The following is a 15,987-nucleotide window of genomic DNA, read 5'->3' as shown; positions in this document are numbered from 1 at the left end:
AGAACCAAGATAGATGTGGAAATCACCGGTGCCTAAACTAAAATACAGCATCACAGAAAACAAGGCTGCACGGGACTGTGAGAAGATACTTAGTTCTCTTCCTTAGCCCAAACTAGCACGAATATACTATTCTTACAATTAGAAGTAAGTTTTCTTTGAAGAAGACTTAGTTCATCCTTAGTTGCCAAAAAAGCTAAATTGCTTTTAGGTATTTCATCATGGGTTTGCAGATTTTTAAACAAGGGACAGGGTTTATCAATGATAAAGCATTTCCATGTCTATAGTTATATCTTCAAACAAAACAGCAGTTTCAGCGCATCTGCTAACCTTCCATTTTTAAAACATCATTATAGCTGAATGGAAGTGAATGATGGAGAGACCCTGAAGATGCCGTGATGACTGCCTTCTGGTAAAATTAGTTTTACCAAATCTGCAAATTAGTTGTTTTATGAGTTCTCTTCAAACTCTTTTCTTGCCCTAAAGCCTCACATCCCTTCCTCTCCTGTGAGTTTAAATGCCTCTGTAGCAAGAAGCCAGGGCCTGGGTCTGATTTGCCACAGACCTTGACCCAGACTGGTAAGAAAAAGCTGTGAGAAAGTCTACAGAGAGATTAAAAATAGAAGGGGAAAAAAAAAGAAACTAGAATTATAGACAGATGTAGGATTGTTGAGATAGCTTGAGAATTCAAGAAGGAAATGAAAAGTTACAAAAATCTTAAAGAAAAAGAGTTAATGAATCTAATGAGGCTAATTGGTGCCTAGCTGGGAATCACAAATTTTGATAGTCTTTACTGTCAAGACAGATCGTGAACAAAATGATATTCAACCTAGTAGTTCACTAAATCCTACTTATCTGTTGTGTGCATCATCCAACAAATTAGATTTTATTTGTAAGTTATAAATATCCTGTTTGCAGGTATCTTTACAGCTATTTAAAAATATCTATACAAATTAATACCAAATAATTGTTATAGCAGGCTTTATCAAACAGAAGCTGGTCTAATGAAACAACAACTTTGTTACAGGTCATAGCTTAAATAGGCTGATAAGTGAGTTATAAAGAGGCAAGCAGCTAACTGCAACAAGGATAAAAACACTTCTATAGATTGTGATGGTCAGAAAGAATCTGTTTTGTACATCACAGGCTAGAGTTACTGTAACAATGAGGGGACTTACTGTTCAGACAACTTGTATTTTGATGAGTGACTTCCATAAAGGTAGGTGTCTCGTCCTTTGTCCCAGGTACATGTTATTTCTTTCATGTTCCGAGTTTGGCAGGAAAAATCATGAGGTGCATCAGGTGGTCCTTGTCAGAGGGAAAACCATAAAAAGCAACAGCATGGCAGTTAATGCAAAAAAATATATATATCAATAAACTCAATATATTAGCATACTAGAAATGATGGACGCATACAAAGCCTGGTTTACTACAAATGTCATTATTTCAATTACATTTATTCAGTTATCACTCTGCAGAGATACCAGATTAACCTGTATTGTTGTGTTGTTGGTTTTTTTTTTTCCCATGCAAAACTTAATGCCACATATTATACCAGCTATATTGATATCATTAATGAGATGAATCTAAACATGTTTAAAACAAAGCTTTCCATTTAGTAATGTTTTCTACATGCATGCATACAGACCTTAAGTCAGAGTTTAACCTGAATTTGGCTAGACCTAAGAGGACAATGCCAAACTACAACAAGATATTTTTTTCTCTCCCCACATCCCTCACAGCCATTACTGATTTAATAGGAACAGGGAAACGTAATTGTAACAAAGCTTTCACTTACTACCCACAAAGAAAACTGCGTGCGCAAAGCAATTGTCTTCATAGCAAGACTCTCTACAAAGGACATGAGGCACTCCTTTAAACGTCACATTCTTTGCAATGAGAAGTCCAACTTGACTGTTTGTGCGATTGAAATAAGGAATAGGCGAATTTAAAAAAAATTCCTTTATGATTTGACCTTTCCTTCCAATGCAACAAAGACTGATGTCAAAGCCTTCCTCTATAATTTTTTCATCCGGAAAGATTTTTGGTTCACTGATGTTTGAAGTATCCAGACCTGTAAATTAATGCATAATAAACCATTTCAAAATTTTTTTATGGCAGGCAGGATCCTTACATAACAGAGCATTTACATGAAAATTTGCTACTAAATTATCATTCATGATCATTTATTTAATATTCTTCCTCATCAGAGATCAATTAGATATGTAATCATACGTGCATTCTGATAAATCCATCCACATATAATGTAGCACAACAAACAACCTAAGAGGCCTAACTCCATCTTGTTGCCTTTCACATGGGTGAAAACAAGTAGAATGCATTCAAGAATTGCCTTTACAGATGAACTCTGCCTCCTGGACCTATGAACAGATTGATGTTTACCACCAAAATGCCTGCTCTTTTTGATTTTGAGCAGAGGACTGAAAAAGCGACAAGCTCTGAATCTTTCACAGGTTCGACTAAGATAAGCCAACAATGAATGAATCAGATTGGTAAGGGGATATGGAATATCTATGGCTTTCAATGTTGGACTCCCTGATGGGGACAAAAATCAGTGGGATCTCGCAGGCTTTTACATAGGCTGGGGATACAATTTTCTCACTGGTTAAAAATCAGGAAGTTCTAAATAAGATCTGTAATGCAGGATCAGCTTATCACAAGCCTTTATGATTCCTACCTGATTTCAATTAAATACATAAAATCACAAAAATATCACTACTGAGAATAAAATAGAAACTCTTTCATTTTATCTTCCATTATATAAAGTGAAGGAGATTGGCAATTTGCATACAATCTAAGCATATACTGATTTTCTACCAGGGACTTCTCTCATAACTAAAAGCCCTCGTTGATCCAAGCAAAAAATAGAATTTACAAAAACATAAATAATCTTTTTCCTAAAATAGCTGTACATTCTGTTTAAACCAAATTCTCTGGAAATCAAATTGCTTTAATTAAATTAAATTTAAGACATATGATGATCCAAAATTAAAACCTTCTTCTTTTTTTCTGATATCACTTGTTTATATTATTAGCTCATTTCTAAGTGACATAGGGAGCTGAATTACTCCTCATTCTCCGTGTCTTTAAAACTAATCAAAGCTATGATCCCAAGACAAAACAAATGTTGATGCATCAGGTGAAGAAGCAACCACAACAAAGCGCTTCCTCTCCTCTCCCTCAGCCAGCGCCAGTGCTGTGTCTGACCTGGTGAAAGCCTACTCTAAAAATAAGGCCATGACTAGTGCAACATATCGTATCAAGAAAGGAGGCCAACTTCTACTCAAATCCAAGCTGCCATACTACTCAACATACCACACTGTTTTAATGTATGAACAAGAAAAGTCCTAAAACTTTTTGTCCGTTAACTTATGAAGGTAGTCTGCAAATTAGAAGAAGGAACAAAAAAAAAAAAGAAGAAGAGTTGGTTAGTGCTCAGAGATAAAAAGAAGTTGAATGGTTTCTTAATTTGATGTTGTTTCTCCTGAGTTGGACTTTACCATTAAAGCCTAAAATCTAGCTTTGTACTGGAAAAATAAAGCCAATATTGCAAAGGCTCGTTGTGCTCACCCTGGATAGTCTCCCACAGACTCCACTGACTCCAGCTTTTTGATGCTTCTGCTTTGCTCCTGATTCTCACTGAATGTGACATACACTCCAAAGGTAAGTCTGAATCCCACATCCAGTGAAGAGGCTTTCTTGATTTATTGAGTGTGGTATTAACAAACTCCTGCAAATAAAGGCTGGTAAGGCAAATTACTGAAAACACAGCAATGTTTAGACACTTTAGAAGTATGACCAAGCAGAGAGCAGGTTCAACTACTTTTAAAAGATGAGTCTCTGAAATCCTACCTGCTGCTCATGTTAACTAATGGCTTACAAATCTGCACTAGCAATGGCAGAGAGGCAGAGACACTGGCAAGACTGCTTGGTTTTAACAACAGAGTTATTACTCAGGACATGTTCCACAAGAAACAGGTTAATCCTCAGGGACTTTCAGTGAGTTATTTGTGCCTGCTAATACATCAGTCTGCAGACACACTGATGCCCGCTGTGTACCTTGTCTTACGCTCTGTGTTACGTGTCTTTGGCTCTGAACTACAGCAGACAATTGCACTGGCCAGTAGGGAATTATGAATGTATTATCTTTTTATGGTTCTGATGAACAGCATCAGAAGATAGTACATCAGGCAGAGTAGGAAAACACCCACAAATTTCTCCAAAATGTTTGATTATTGTGCACATGTTGCATGTTTCTTGTGCATATGAAAGAACACATATAAAAGTATTGAGCTCCCTAATAACAGAACAATGACCTAACGTATAATGTGAAGTTCAAACACAGAGCAAAATGCTCTGCAACTTGTCAAACATTATTATATTGAAATGTATAAATGCAAGCCCACAGCTTGCAAGCCCACACAACAAATATAAACATTCTGCTGTGTTCTAAGAGAAGGTATTGTATAAGTTTCTCATACCATACACATACTATGGACCACCTGGAAGCTGAATGGGCTATACTAGTACACAGCACTGCAACTCAAACTAAGCAGGGCACTATCACATAGGTAGGTCTCTCTGAAAGTAATGCCTGCTGTTTACTTCCATGGAAACTACAACTGATATCAAGAGCACAATAACACTATTTGATAAGGCAAATTCTCTGCTACAAAATGTATTTTTCAATACAGTCACCACCATTAGCTATATGAACAAGATTTTTCATGCCTCACTCACAAAAATCTGCACTAGCAGTGATGACTCTTTGTTTCAGAGTTGCTATGATAATGTCTTTGCTAGGAAAATGTTGCCCTACAGTACATTTTTCATCATTCTGAGCAAATGGAAGTCAAATCTATACTGTGGTTGTGGTAGGAGAGTCCAGACAAGATTGGCAACGTGTTCCATGGTCTTCAAAATAGCACAGGGCCTAGTGTTATCATGTTGCAAGAGAAAGGTGTCTTAGTCTCTGGTCTGACTTTGGTAGTTTGATCCCTTGGCTTAGGCAGCATCACAGTGTAGTTGTCAGAGGTGATGGTTTGTCCAAGCTCCAGGAAATCCAGATGGATCAACCCATTCCTACCTCAGAAGACAGTGCACATCACTTTACTTGCTAAATTGTTACATCTTGAATTTTTTCTTCAATGGGGAATTCCTATGTTGCTGCTCCACGGACTGCCATTTTGATTTTGGCTCATGTTGGTGATACCACCTCTTGTCACCAGTAATTATGAGGTCCAGGAAACTGTCACATCCAGCTTTGCATTGATTTAGCAGGCCTTGACAAATTTGCACATATATATATATACATATATACAAGCTCCCTGGCTGTAACCCTTTGATTCATACGGATGAGCTGATCAAGATACTCTTCATTTTGTGGTGTGACAGCTGTGCATGGCCATTCAGAACATGGCTTATCTTTCACATCAGCATTTCCACTGCTGAAAAGCACCACTGACAACCTCACAGTGCTGCTGTTCACTCTGTAAATGTTCCACATGCATCAATGAATGTCAAGGAGCATCATTACTTTCGGACTAGCCTTCATATTTGAGAAATACATTTTGCCAGTGGAAGGTGGGAAAAAATGTCTCAAAGATTGTATTAGTGCTTGTAATTATAAATACATTTTGGAACACAACATGTATTTTAGTTCTCCTAAGAGTAATCACACCACATTCTCAGCATATAGATCCATTTTCAGTGAACTGGTTTGGAGCCCTGGCTCACCCTAACAACTAGAGAACTGTTCTCTATTACTGGTTTCTATCTGCAACACCAGGAATTTCATAATAGCACCTCTTGAAGAAGAATTTTGTAAATATTTTTAAATTTAATTTCTCGGTTACAGCGCTGAGTACTGCAGCCACTGCTTTGAAAGTTATATGGACTGTGCATGTGAGCCTGCCTACACCAAAGCAGAGTTTTTTTATTAGAAAAGTCTTCAGGAAAAAATTATAAACAAATACATTCCTGCGTGACAGTGACATCCAAAATATCCTGTTTATTTTCCACAACATATTTGTTATGAGTAACATTATAAATTCGGTTCCTTGAATTCAAAAAAATCTTTCTTTCTTCCAGTAAGTTAATAATTTGTTGGAGGAATAGTCCAAACTCCACACCCTCAACAATCCTCTCCTCCTCCCCAGAAATAACCACAACAATTTGGAGTAATAAAGCCCCAGTTTCCGACTTGAAAGTTAGATCTACTCATGAGATTCTACCTCACGTATCAAAGTTATCAAAATCTTCTAAACTGCATAGAGCGATGTGCAAACCTAAGAGAAAAAATACTACCAACTGGCTGATCTGAAGTAAGCCTTTTTCTGCTATACATCCTTTCTCACAAATAGCAACTTTAAATGAGTTAGAATAGTTTTCCAGTTTTACTAAGTCTTAACATGTGTATTTAATATCCCTCTATAGTTCAACTAGCAGATGACTCATAAAAAGCTATAATATCCCAAAGACTTGTGTTAAATTCCCAAAAGATTTTATCAGATCCAAGGAAAGGCAACTTCTTGGAAGACAAAAGTTCTCACGCTAAAGTCGAGGACTCAGAAGAAGTCAGAAGCAGACCTAAACAGTAATAATTTGGGTGATAAAACATGAGCCTTTTCAGAAAATCCTGCTGTTTCATGTGCTAAAGAAAATTAGCAGAATAGGGATTTGGCAAAGGAGATCCCACCACCTTCTTCTCAAAGTGGACAAGCTGGATACACGGTAATTGCTGGCAAGGCCAAATATTGGGCTTAAAAGGCCTCAGTCTTGCTGAGGCAATCCTGTTTGGTTCGTAAGATGAAAAGAGTTGCAGCAACACACAGCTCACGCACAATTTGTCTCTAGTAATGCTTAGCTATTACATTACCAAAAAACCTGTCTTCTAAAGTAAAATGATATTTTTCTTGGAGATTGTCTGTGAGACTTGCATCTTGGAAGGGAAACGTTTTAGAATCAGATCTTTTAAGCTTGTCTACTGCAGTCCCTCAATAAAGATATATAAGGCATATATACATTCTTCTACAGGTAGAAATTACCTCTTCAATTGAATGATAATTTTATTTTCACAATATCTGGGCATAACATTAGACCAAGTCTGGCAACTACTGAAATATGCAGGTACTTTTATTACAACTTTTGAAATACTCTTCTGTAAATCATAAACTTATACAGCAAGACAATCTGCATATGCATTTGAACATTTTATTATTCTTTAGCTTCTTTCATATTGCAAGTATTTACTACAGCTATTTCTTTTTTAGTGCACTTACTGTCCACACTTCATCTGCTCGACGGACTTGTATTTCAAAAGACATTACCAGCTCAGCATTGTGCGCTGACTTGTCAACATCCCATTCCACAAGCAGACGTTGAAGAGCCAAATCCTTGTGAACATTAAGATATGTTACTGGAAACACAAGGGATTCTAGGAGCACAAAAATTACACAAAAATATTAATTCTCAGGTATTATTTAGTCCTTTGAAGAGTATACTACAAGAGACCAAAAAATTTCCACATTAGTTTTTTCTGGGAGGCATAAGCCAAGGCAGTGAAACAAACTGGAAAAGTTTGAACACCTGGAAGCACTACAGTACTGGGCAGATAATGGAACACTGGCACAGATTGCCTAGAGGGGCTGTGGACTCTCCTGGGAGATCTTCAAAACCCATCTGGACATGATCCTGGGCATTCTGCTCTGGGTGTTCCTGCTTGAGCAGAGGTTGCAGCAGATGACCTCCAGAGGTCCCTTCCAACCTCAACCATGCTGTTTTTTCAAACAAGTCATAAGACATACCAAACTCTGCTCCCATCTCTAACAATGGCTCTCCCACTGCTCAATGGTGAACATAATAGAGAAGTTCAGTAAAAAAAACTGAGACTGTAAAGGAAACATTCTAATCCCATTAACATAATTACGAAAAAATTGAATTAGGCCACTGCTAAGAACTTTCTCAAAACCCATTCTGATTGTGCATCTTTCTCCAAATTTGTCTTGCATGTTCTTTTGTGCCTATCAATTATGTTTAATGTATTGTTCAAGCAGATCTGAAGCTACAGTAGAGGTTGCTTGGGAGAAGAGGCCAAACCCCTCCTCATCACAGCCTCCCTTCAGTAAGTTGTAGGGTGCAATGAAGTCTCCCCTGAGCCTCCTCTTCTCCACACTTAACAATCCCAGCTCCCTCAGCTGCTCCTCATAAGATTTGTGTTCCAGACACCTCACCAGTTTCATTGCTCTTCTCTGGACACGTTCCAGGGCCTCAATGTCTTTCTTGTGAGGGGCCCAAAACTGAATACAGTACTCGAGGTGCGGCCTCACAAGGTTCGTAAAACTACTCAATAATCCTCAGTAGCCCCCTCACCATTGTCTTGGGTATGTTATTTAATTTCATTATGCTCTCAATTTACTAGCTACTTTATCAGTATATTTATCCTTAGTGGAGCTATGATTTCATTAAACAGTCCCCATCAAAGAGACGTCACTAGAATTGTCTTAGGATAACCAGCTCCATTTGATCTATCTGCCTTTCTTTGAGAGACTGTCCTTTGGGAGCCAGCATATTCCCCCTTTGGGTCTAGAGGTGGATGCCAAACCGTTCTCCTTGTAATCTATGCTTCTTAACTACAGACTAGAGAAGAGGGAGAACACAATATATTAATATTAACAGGGACTGAATCTCAGGAAATTCCAACATTCAGAAAGAATTCTAATAATTAAGTCAGAAAATCTAGACTTATTTTCATTCTTTGACCTAATGAAGATTGAGTTAGTTAAGGCAAATGGACTTTGTAGGTGTGGTTTTAACTCCCAGAAAAAATTACATTTTAAAAGTCAGATTAAGCTCCTTTTATTTGTCAGGAAAAAAAAAATCTCCTTGAGCAGCAGATTTTTTTTTGTAGGAGCACTAATTAGCTGAAAACCACAGATCGCCTTGTGAGTGGTTGTTCTTAGATGTGTGCTTTGTCACCATTCACAAACAACAAATCTGCCGATTTCTGGGAAGAGACAAAATATGAGAGAGAAAGATAGGTTTTACTGTCTCACCTCCTGGTTTCAGAAACTTGTGGTACTCCAAAAAATTTTCAAGGAAGTACACAAACATATATGCATGTGTACTTTCTTCCCCTATGGGCTTTCAAGGCAATACACATACATACATACATACATACATACATATATATATATATATATATATATATGTAAATTAGTAAAAGATGAACATAAGTGACAGCAGAATTTGACAAGGCTTCTGTGAGGTAACTACAGAAATATTTTATGTGAAGAAATAAATTTTCTACTTTTCCAACAGTTGTGGCATTGTCTTTCAATCACTGATTTGCTGCTTGACACTTGCTTTTGATTGGAAAATAGTAAAACAAAACAAAACAAAAAAAGCCATCAGTTTTATAACTACTGTGATGATTTGCTAATGTCTGGAATGGAGTAAACAAAGCTGAGGGCCTGGGAAAAAAGTTCCACTTCCCTAAATGATGAGGGAATAGCAATTCTCTTACAGGAAAAAAAGAAATATTGTTAGATTCACTGCCAATGGCTGACCAGGCAGGGAGCCAGAAGAACCAAAGCAATGCAAAGAATGATACAATTAACAGTGGAAGCAGAACAGCTAATGCTTGTCAGAGAAGGTACGATGATCAATTTTGTATTCTCACATTCTCCAGACTCTCAACACCGAAACAAGATAAAGGCTGTTAAAATTCCTCTTATGCTAAGGAATTGGCAGTAATGCTACTCTTCTGCCGTATGTAATCTTAATTGCTCATTTTTTCATCAACTTTACCCGTATCTTCACCACCCTGCTAACTGAAGCACTACACGGCAAAAAAAATTGTGCTCATTTTGCGTACAAAAATTGGTGGCTGATCTGAATCTCTGTGTTTTAGGTCTACAGTACTGAATCAACAGAGGAAGACAGTTAATCCTTGCATAAAGAAGTAAATCTAAAAGGATTTGGACCTTCCAGACAGTTTGCAGAAACATGACCAAATGTAAATAAAGGATTGTAGGTGAGCAAACATTCAGAGAATGATTCCTCTCTGTTTTACCCTTTCCTGTGTCCTTTCAGATATCCTCCATAGGAAAATATTTAGTTCTCCTTCACAGAGTAAACTTAAACCTCATGACAGATCAAGCATCATCTATACAGAAAACACTGTCATGTTGGATGTACAGCGAAAAGAAAAAGAGTAAGAAAATGACTAATTTCAGATCTTACCAGAAGCCAAAAAGTTGCAAAACTAGGCTAAGCCTCTCTGTTTTGTGAGACTTACCAGTGGCAAATCAGAGCCAATTTCTTAGTTTACAAATGGGACAAGGAACAACATGGAAACTGAAGAGCTCCCCAGAAAAATGCTCCAGGTGGATCTACATCTATGCACACTGTTAGCAGCTGTTTGCCTGTAACTTCACTTTATCAATAAGCCATGACCACGTCATGACTCAACATGACAACATGCTCCACAACTTCAGGACTAGATTTTATTCCCAGTGCATATGTATGCTGTTTACATGCTAATACAAAGAAACAAGTAAGCTTCTTAACTGAAATAGGATTTGACTAATCAGCGCAGGGCTAATATAGCACCTCATTTTCATTACTTTCCATAAAGGTTTTATTATTTTGAAATGCAAACCTTACAGGGACTCCAATTATCCAGAAATACATTTCACAGCCTTTTTAACTGAATTTTTCAGTTGAACTTGATGATGAATTTTTTCCTTTCTTCTCTACCTTTGAGTCTTTTTGTTCAAGCTAAAAATCTCATCCTGTTTCTCAATACTTAACTACTATGACAAAAACAAAACTCACTGGTTCCTGTATTTTTTCCACCTGTACAAATACCTCTTTTCTATCTTCTTCTAGGTGATATGTCATTTGTGACCTCATAGAATTTTGTTTTACTCAGAGCCTGGAATAAGAAGACCTGTATTAGTTGTAGGGGCTCATACACTTTACCAACGAAAAGCAGAAGCCACATAGCTAAGGATTACTTCTAGAGGTCAAGATCTCAAAGACAATGGAGTTACAGCATGGGAATTAAAGACTTCCGTTGTATAATATACTCATGTAGAAATATTCGTATCATTTACAGTTATTACCTACTCCTCCTAGGAAAATTAAACTATTTAAAACGAGGGCATCTTAAGACTTGTTTTACTTGAAAGGTAACTCAGGCTACACAAACAGCTTTATGAATAACAGCAAAGACTGTTACTCCTGAACAACTGCATGTGAAAACAAGTTACTAGGCTACTGTGATGCAGTAACTGTTTGGACTTGTCTGCATTGCAAATGTTTGCTACTCAAAGGATATTGGTAATAGAATCTCAAAATCAAGAAACTAGCAGCCTGAGTGAAAGAAGCGTGCAAATATGAATTTCAAGGATGAAGAGAGGAGGTAGGAAAAAAGTCTGAAATACATACATATTTTTTTTCAGTATAGGATCAAGTACATTTGTACTAAATAAGTAAATAAATAAAGTAGTTAAAAAAACCTTCTTCATCCTTCACCACAGCTAGTGCAATGAAACTTCTGTAATGAAGACTACATATTGTTATGTTCTGCCTCTTGATGGTGGTCACAGATATGCCAATTAAAATTGTTCATTTTTCTTTTAATAGCATCATGCCCAGTGCTACTGGCAGCAGCAAGAGTGCAAGCAATTCCCTTACTTTAAAATACACAGTCTTCTGGAAAGTTTTATTATATTTAACTACGTTCTCTCAGAATATGTATATACACTTTTTTCTTTGTATGCGGAGCATTCGTGAAGAGTAAGAGAATAAAACTGGTCCTGGATTTGAAGGCACAACCAGAAAACAGTCATCGTAAGTCCTAACATTTTCACAAATGAAACAAATGAAAGTAAAAACATAGAAAATCATGAACGTTTTCAGAGAAGTAAATTATTTGAAAGTGACGAAGTATAGATCAAGATGAGAGAATGGGAGCAGATCTACAAATACAGTCTGACCTCATAGCACTGGAAGTGATTGATTCAAAGGGCAACTTTGCATGATGGCGTTACAAAAAGTAATTTTAGATGTTGCTTCATCTCTTTAAGAAGTAGAATAACTTGACTGAGTGTGTAACATTGCTTAATCACAGGAGAGTTACAAATGAGCAACTCCAAAGCTCCATATGTCATAGCTTTCAAATGAAAAAAATATATATTTACCTTGTGAGTATGCAGTGCACCAAGTCCTTAAGTGGAGCAATACTGCCAGAAACACGAAGTGATTCATCATTCATCTCCCTTTTCCTGCACACAATCTATTGAGAAATACAACATTTCCATTTGTTTGTTTCTTTTAGGATAAATGTATGTCAGATAATTGTTATTATTTTATTTAAGAATAAACTAACAAATGAAAACCCAGCCACACAACAACTCAGGCAGTTTAGGAGACGTTTGGAAGAATGGACAATGGGAAAAAAAACATCCTCTTGTTCTTAGGATCTTTTTACAATATAGAGGAAAACACATCATGCACAAAAAGTTCAATTCAATCTAAAGAAGAAAAACATTCAAATCTTTATAATTTTTCCACCAGATTTCCTAAGGAATATTAAAACTAGAGTCTGGCCTGATGCATTTTTCATTATCCCCCTGAACAAATAACAAGAGATCCAACCCTAAAAAAAGGAAAAAGGTGACAAAGGTGCAAAAGGCATTGTGGATTCTGTTCCACTTACAGCTTGAATGATAAATCCTACAGACTTGACCAAGTATGGTTTCATCCTTTGCCAGTACAGAGGATAGCAGTAGATAGGGATAAAGTCAGGCTGGAGTTGAAATGCCTGTGTTAAAGTCTTAACAACTTTATACCTAGAAGAACTGTCATCTCAAATAACATCAAATTTTACGTGGCAGTCTGCTTACAGCTTTCACACTCCCAACTGTGGAGGGATAAAACTCTGACTCGCACATTTCAGCACTGTCCCATGGGACTGACAAGTCAAATTTCGTAACACATCACCACTTCAACATTCCCCCATGCAGAAGGAAGAGGTAAACATCCAGCAATGGTGCACTTAAAAGCACTCAGGCACGGAAGCTACAGGACTCCAAACAACAGGAACGGTATTATAGAATAGAGTTATCCTTGACTTCTAGTTTCTATGCTGTGCATTCCTAGAGCTGCATAGCTTTCTCCTCATGAGCCCAAATGCTTCACCTGGAGTCTCCCAGACATAAAAGGTGAATGTTGCCTTTCCTAATCCATAGGCTTCTGCAGTCTTTCTTGCCCAGGTAGCAATATCCTCAGAAGTGTTTGGACAATGCTAAAATTAACGTGAATAATTAACATAGTTTTGAAAACGTAGGTCTAGTTCATGTTCCAACTAACAGTCTGTTTCAAGAACTAAGTGCAATCAATATCTTCATGGTTATTCTATCTTTAGACATTTTTAAGTCAACTAATTTGATATATCTTGTCTGAAATAAACACAATAAAGGGCTCTTTGCTGTACAGTGGAATGGCAAGTGGAAGGAAAGAAAGTAGAAAGTTTTTCCAAAGATTAGGTTACAAATTCATAAAACTTCAGTGCATTGTTCTTATTTTGTATTACAGGAAATGAATACAAAGCCAAATCTTGCACACCCTTTCCCAGAGGTCCCTTCCAACCACTACAATTCTGTATTTCTGTGACGTATTTGTCATGTACCATTTATACATTAAAACTAATGGGAAAGTGTTGTGGCAGTCATGACATACTAGGCTATTTGCTTAAACTACTACTTCTCTGGAAAACAAGTCCAAAACCTTTTCTGCTCTACAGAGGTACTCTCAGCTACTGTATTGAAATTTCTGTCTAATTTAACTACCTCTCTGCAGCCATATATACTATTAGTTCTCTAATGATTTGTTCTATCTCATTTTTACTGCTACATGATACAACTACTGTACACTGCTAATGGGCAGTGTATTATAATAAGTGGTTATTTTAACTTTCATCAGAAAGTTAAAATGCTTTCATAATATGCTAGTAGTCTCATTTAATACTGTACAGTGAATTGTGATAAAGTGTAACTGTTAAACCAGTTATCATGGGTAAAATTCTAACAAAAGAAAATTTCAAAGAAAAGAAACATTATTAAAAAAATGCATTCCCTAATGTAGGAGCATTATTTTGATCTAAATAATCTTTATGCAGAGACACTTGACCACGTCTAACAAATTAATCATGTATTGCAATTACTACCAACTAAGTCAAGCACTTATTTGCAATATCAATAATTAAGTACTTTTATAATGCAATCAATTAGAATGTGTCTAAGTTAAAAAGATTAAAAGAGAGTCAGAAAATACATAATTGATATCAATTTAAAAAAAAAAAAAGGAATGCACAATGATATTAGATTCACAACATTCTTGCCAAAACTAAAAGCAACTGAACAACAACAGAAATGGAGTCAAACAGTCAGAGAAAGTTTTCAGGTAATTAAATTCATCACCCAAAATGAGCAAAGCAATATCTCCAATAACTATTACTTTAGTATCAAATGCCATAGGAAAAGTTGCAATATCAATCAGCAAAACAATCACTGTTTTACTGAACAGTTTGGTTGTTTATTTGTCAATCTGAAAAGATATGAAGTGATGCACTTTGAGAAGCACCACACCAATGTGCCACAGTTCTTCATCTGAGAGTTAATCACTGTCAACATTTTTCACAGCCTGAGAGATTGTGTTTTGTTACCATTCCTCAGCCTGGAAGGCCTGGGAGTTTTGTGTCCACAAACTCAAGGTTAAGAACAAGGTCTCAAGTAAGTGACTTGGAATACGGACAGCAGACATGCAATTTGAATACTTCTGTAATTTAAAAAAAAAATCGCAATAGCTTTTCTCTAGAATCACAGAGTCATTTGTTCAAGTGAGTTTTGAAAAACTCCAAAGACAGACATGCCACATCTTCCCTGGACAACTTTTCCCCTTTCTTAATAACCCTCTGTGTATATTCAAGCTGAATTTTCCTTGTTACAACTTGCATCAGGTTCCCCTCATCGTTTTGCAAAAGGCTTAGCTTTCTCTTCTCTGTAATTACCCATAAGTTAGGCAAGATGGTAGGTAGAGCTGCTTCTAACTTTCTCTCCTCAAGGCTAAATATGCTTCTATCTCAGACACACTTCCTCAATTGCTTCAGCCTGCAAGCCTTCACAACATCCTTCTCCAGGATTCAGCCTAGTCTGTCCATCTTAGTAAAGGGAGCTAAAAACTGGACACAGTAACATGGATGTGATCTCACAAGCATCAAATAAAAGGAAATAGTACTCTCTTCAACCTTCTGGATATGGTCTTGCTAAGATAGCTCCATAGGTAAGTTAGCCATCCTCGCCTAAAAATACACTGCTGGCTGTTTGGCAGTGTGACACATCCCAGCTCCCCAGCTGCACTGTTCCCTCCTATTCCATCCAACAGGACTTTACATTTATCTTTTTAAACTTCCCAAGATTTGTCAGCTAATTTCTTCCAGGTTGTTGAGGTCCCAACAAATCACACCCTTGCCTGTTACAGTGTGAATTGCTTTCATCTATTTAATGCAATCTGTACACTATTTAAAGATGTATTTCATTCCCTTGTCCAGAGTGTTGAAAGATGTTAAGCAGCACTGGTTCAGACATCGACCCCCAAGGAGTATCATTCTAAATGTTCACCAGATATCAACTCATCAGAGTCAATCTCTCTCCTTAAGCCTAATGGTCCAGATAGCTTTGCCTCCAAACCCCTAAAGTGATGGCTATGTGAAGGCAGTCACATGAATGCTTTCAACTAAGAACCACCAGGTCTAGCAGATGTTTAGATGAGGGAGGAAAAAAAAACAGAGACAGCAATACATCACTCAATTTAAATTACAGATGCAAGCCAAAAAGTAAGATGAAATCAGGCCCACTCCCCAAATACACACAGAATATTGCTGTTAGTTGGTTGGATTTTTTT

The 15,987-nt window shown here is 36.9% G+C and overlaps 1 protein-coding gene across 1 annotated transcript in view; it reads right to left on the bottom strand.

The window, feature by feature from the left end:
- Window positions 1-15,987, bottom strand: part of LOC104914848 (oncostatin-M-specific receptor subunit beta) — a 30,927-nt gene that overhangs the window by 14,565 nt on the left and 375 nt on the right. Inside the window, 6 exon segments of the mRNA XM_019610368.2 lie at window positions 415-430; window positions 1,176-1,305; window positions 1,796-2,071; window positions 3,589-3,748; window positions 7,299-7,453; window positions 12,225-12,319. Coding sequence (XP_019465913.1) covers window positions 415-430; window positions 1,176-1,305; window positions 1,796-2,071; window positions 3,589-3,748; window positions 7,299-7,453; window positions 12,225-12,294 — 807 coding nt within the window. The 5' untranslated portion in view covers window positions 12,295-12,319.

Source organism: Meleagris gallopavo, chromosome Z, assembly GCF_000146605.3.
Source record: "Meleagris gallopavo isolate NT-WF06-2002-E0010 breed Aviagen turkey brand Nicholas breeding stock chromosome Z, Turkey_5.1, whole genome shotgun sequence".
In the NCBI taxonomy this organism is placed as follows: Eukaryota; Metazoa; Chordata; class Aves; order Galliformes; family Phasianidae; genus Meleagris; species Meleagris gallopavo.
Note: the sequence above shows the minus strand (reverse complement) of the source record. Positions and strands in the feature narration are given on the sequence as shown.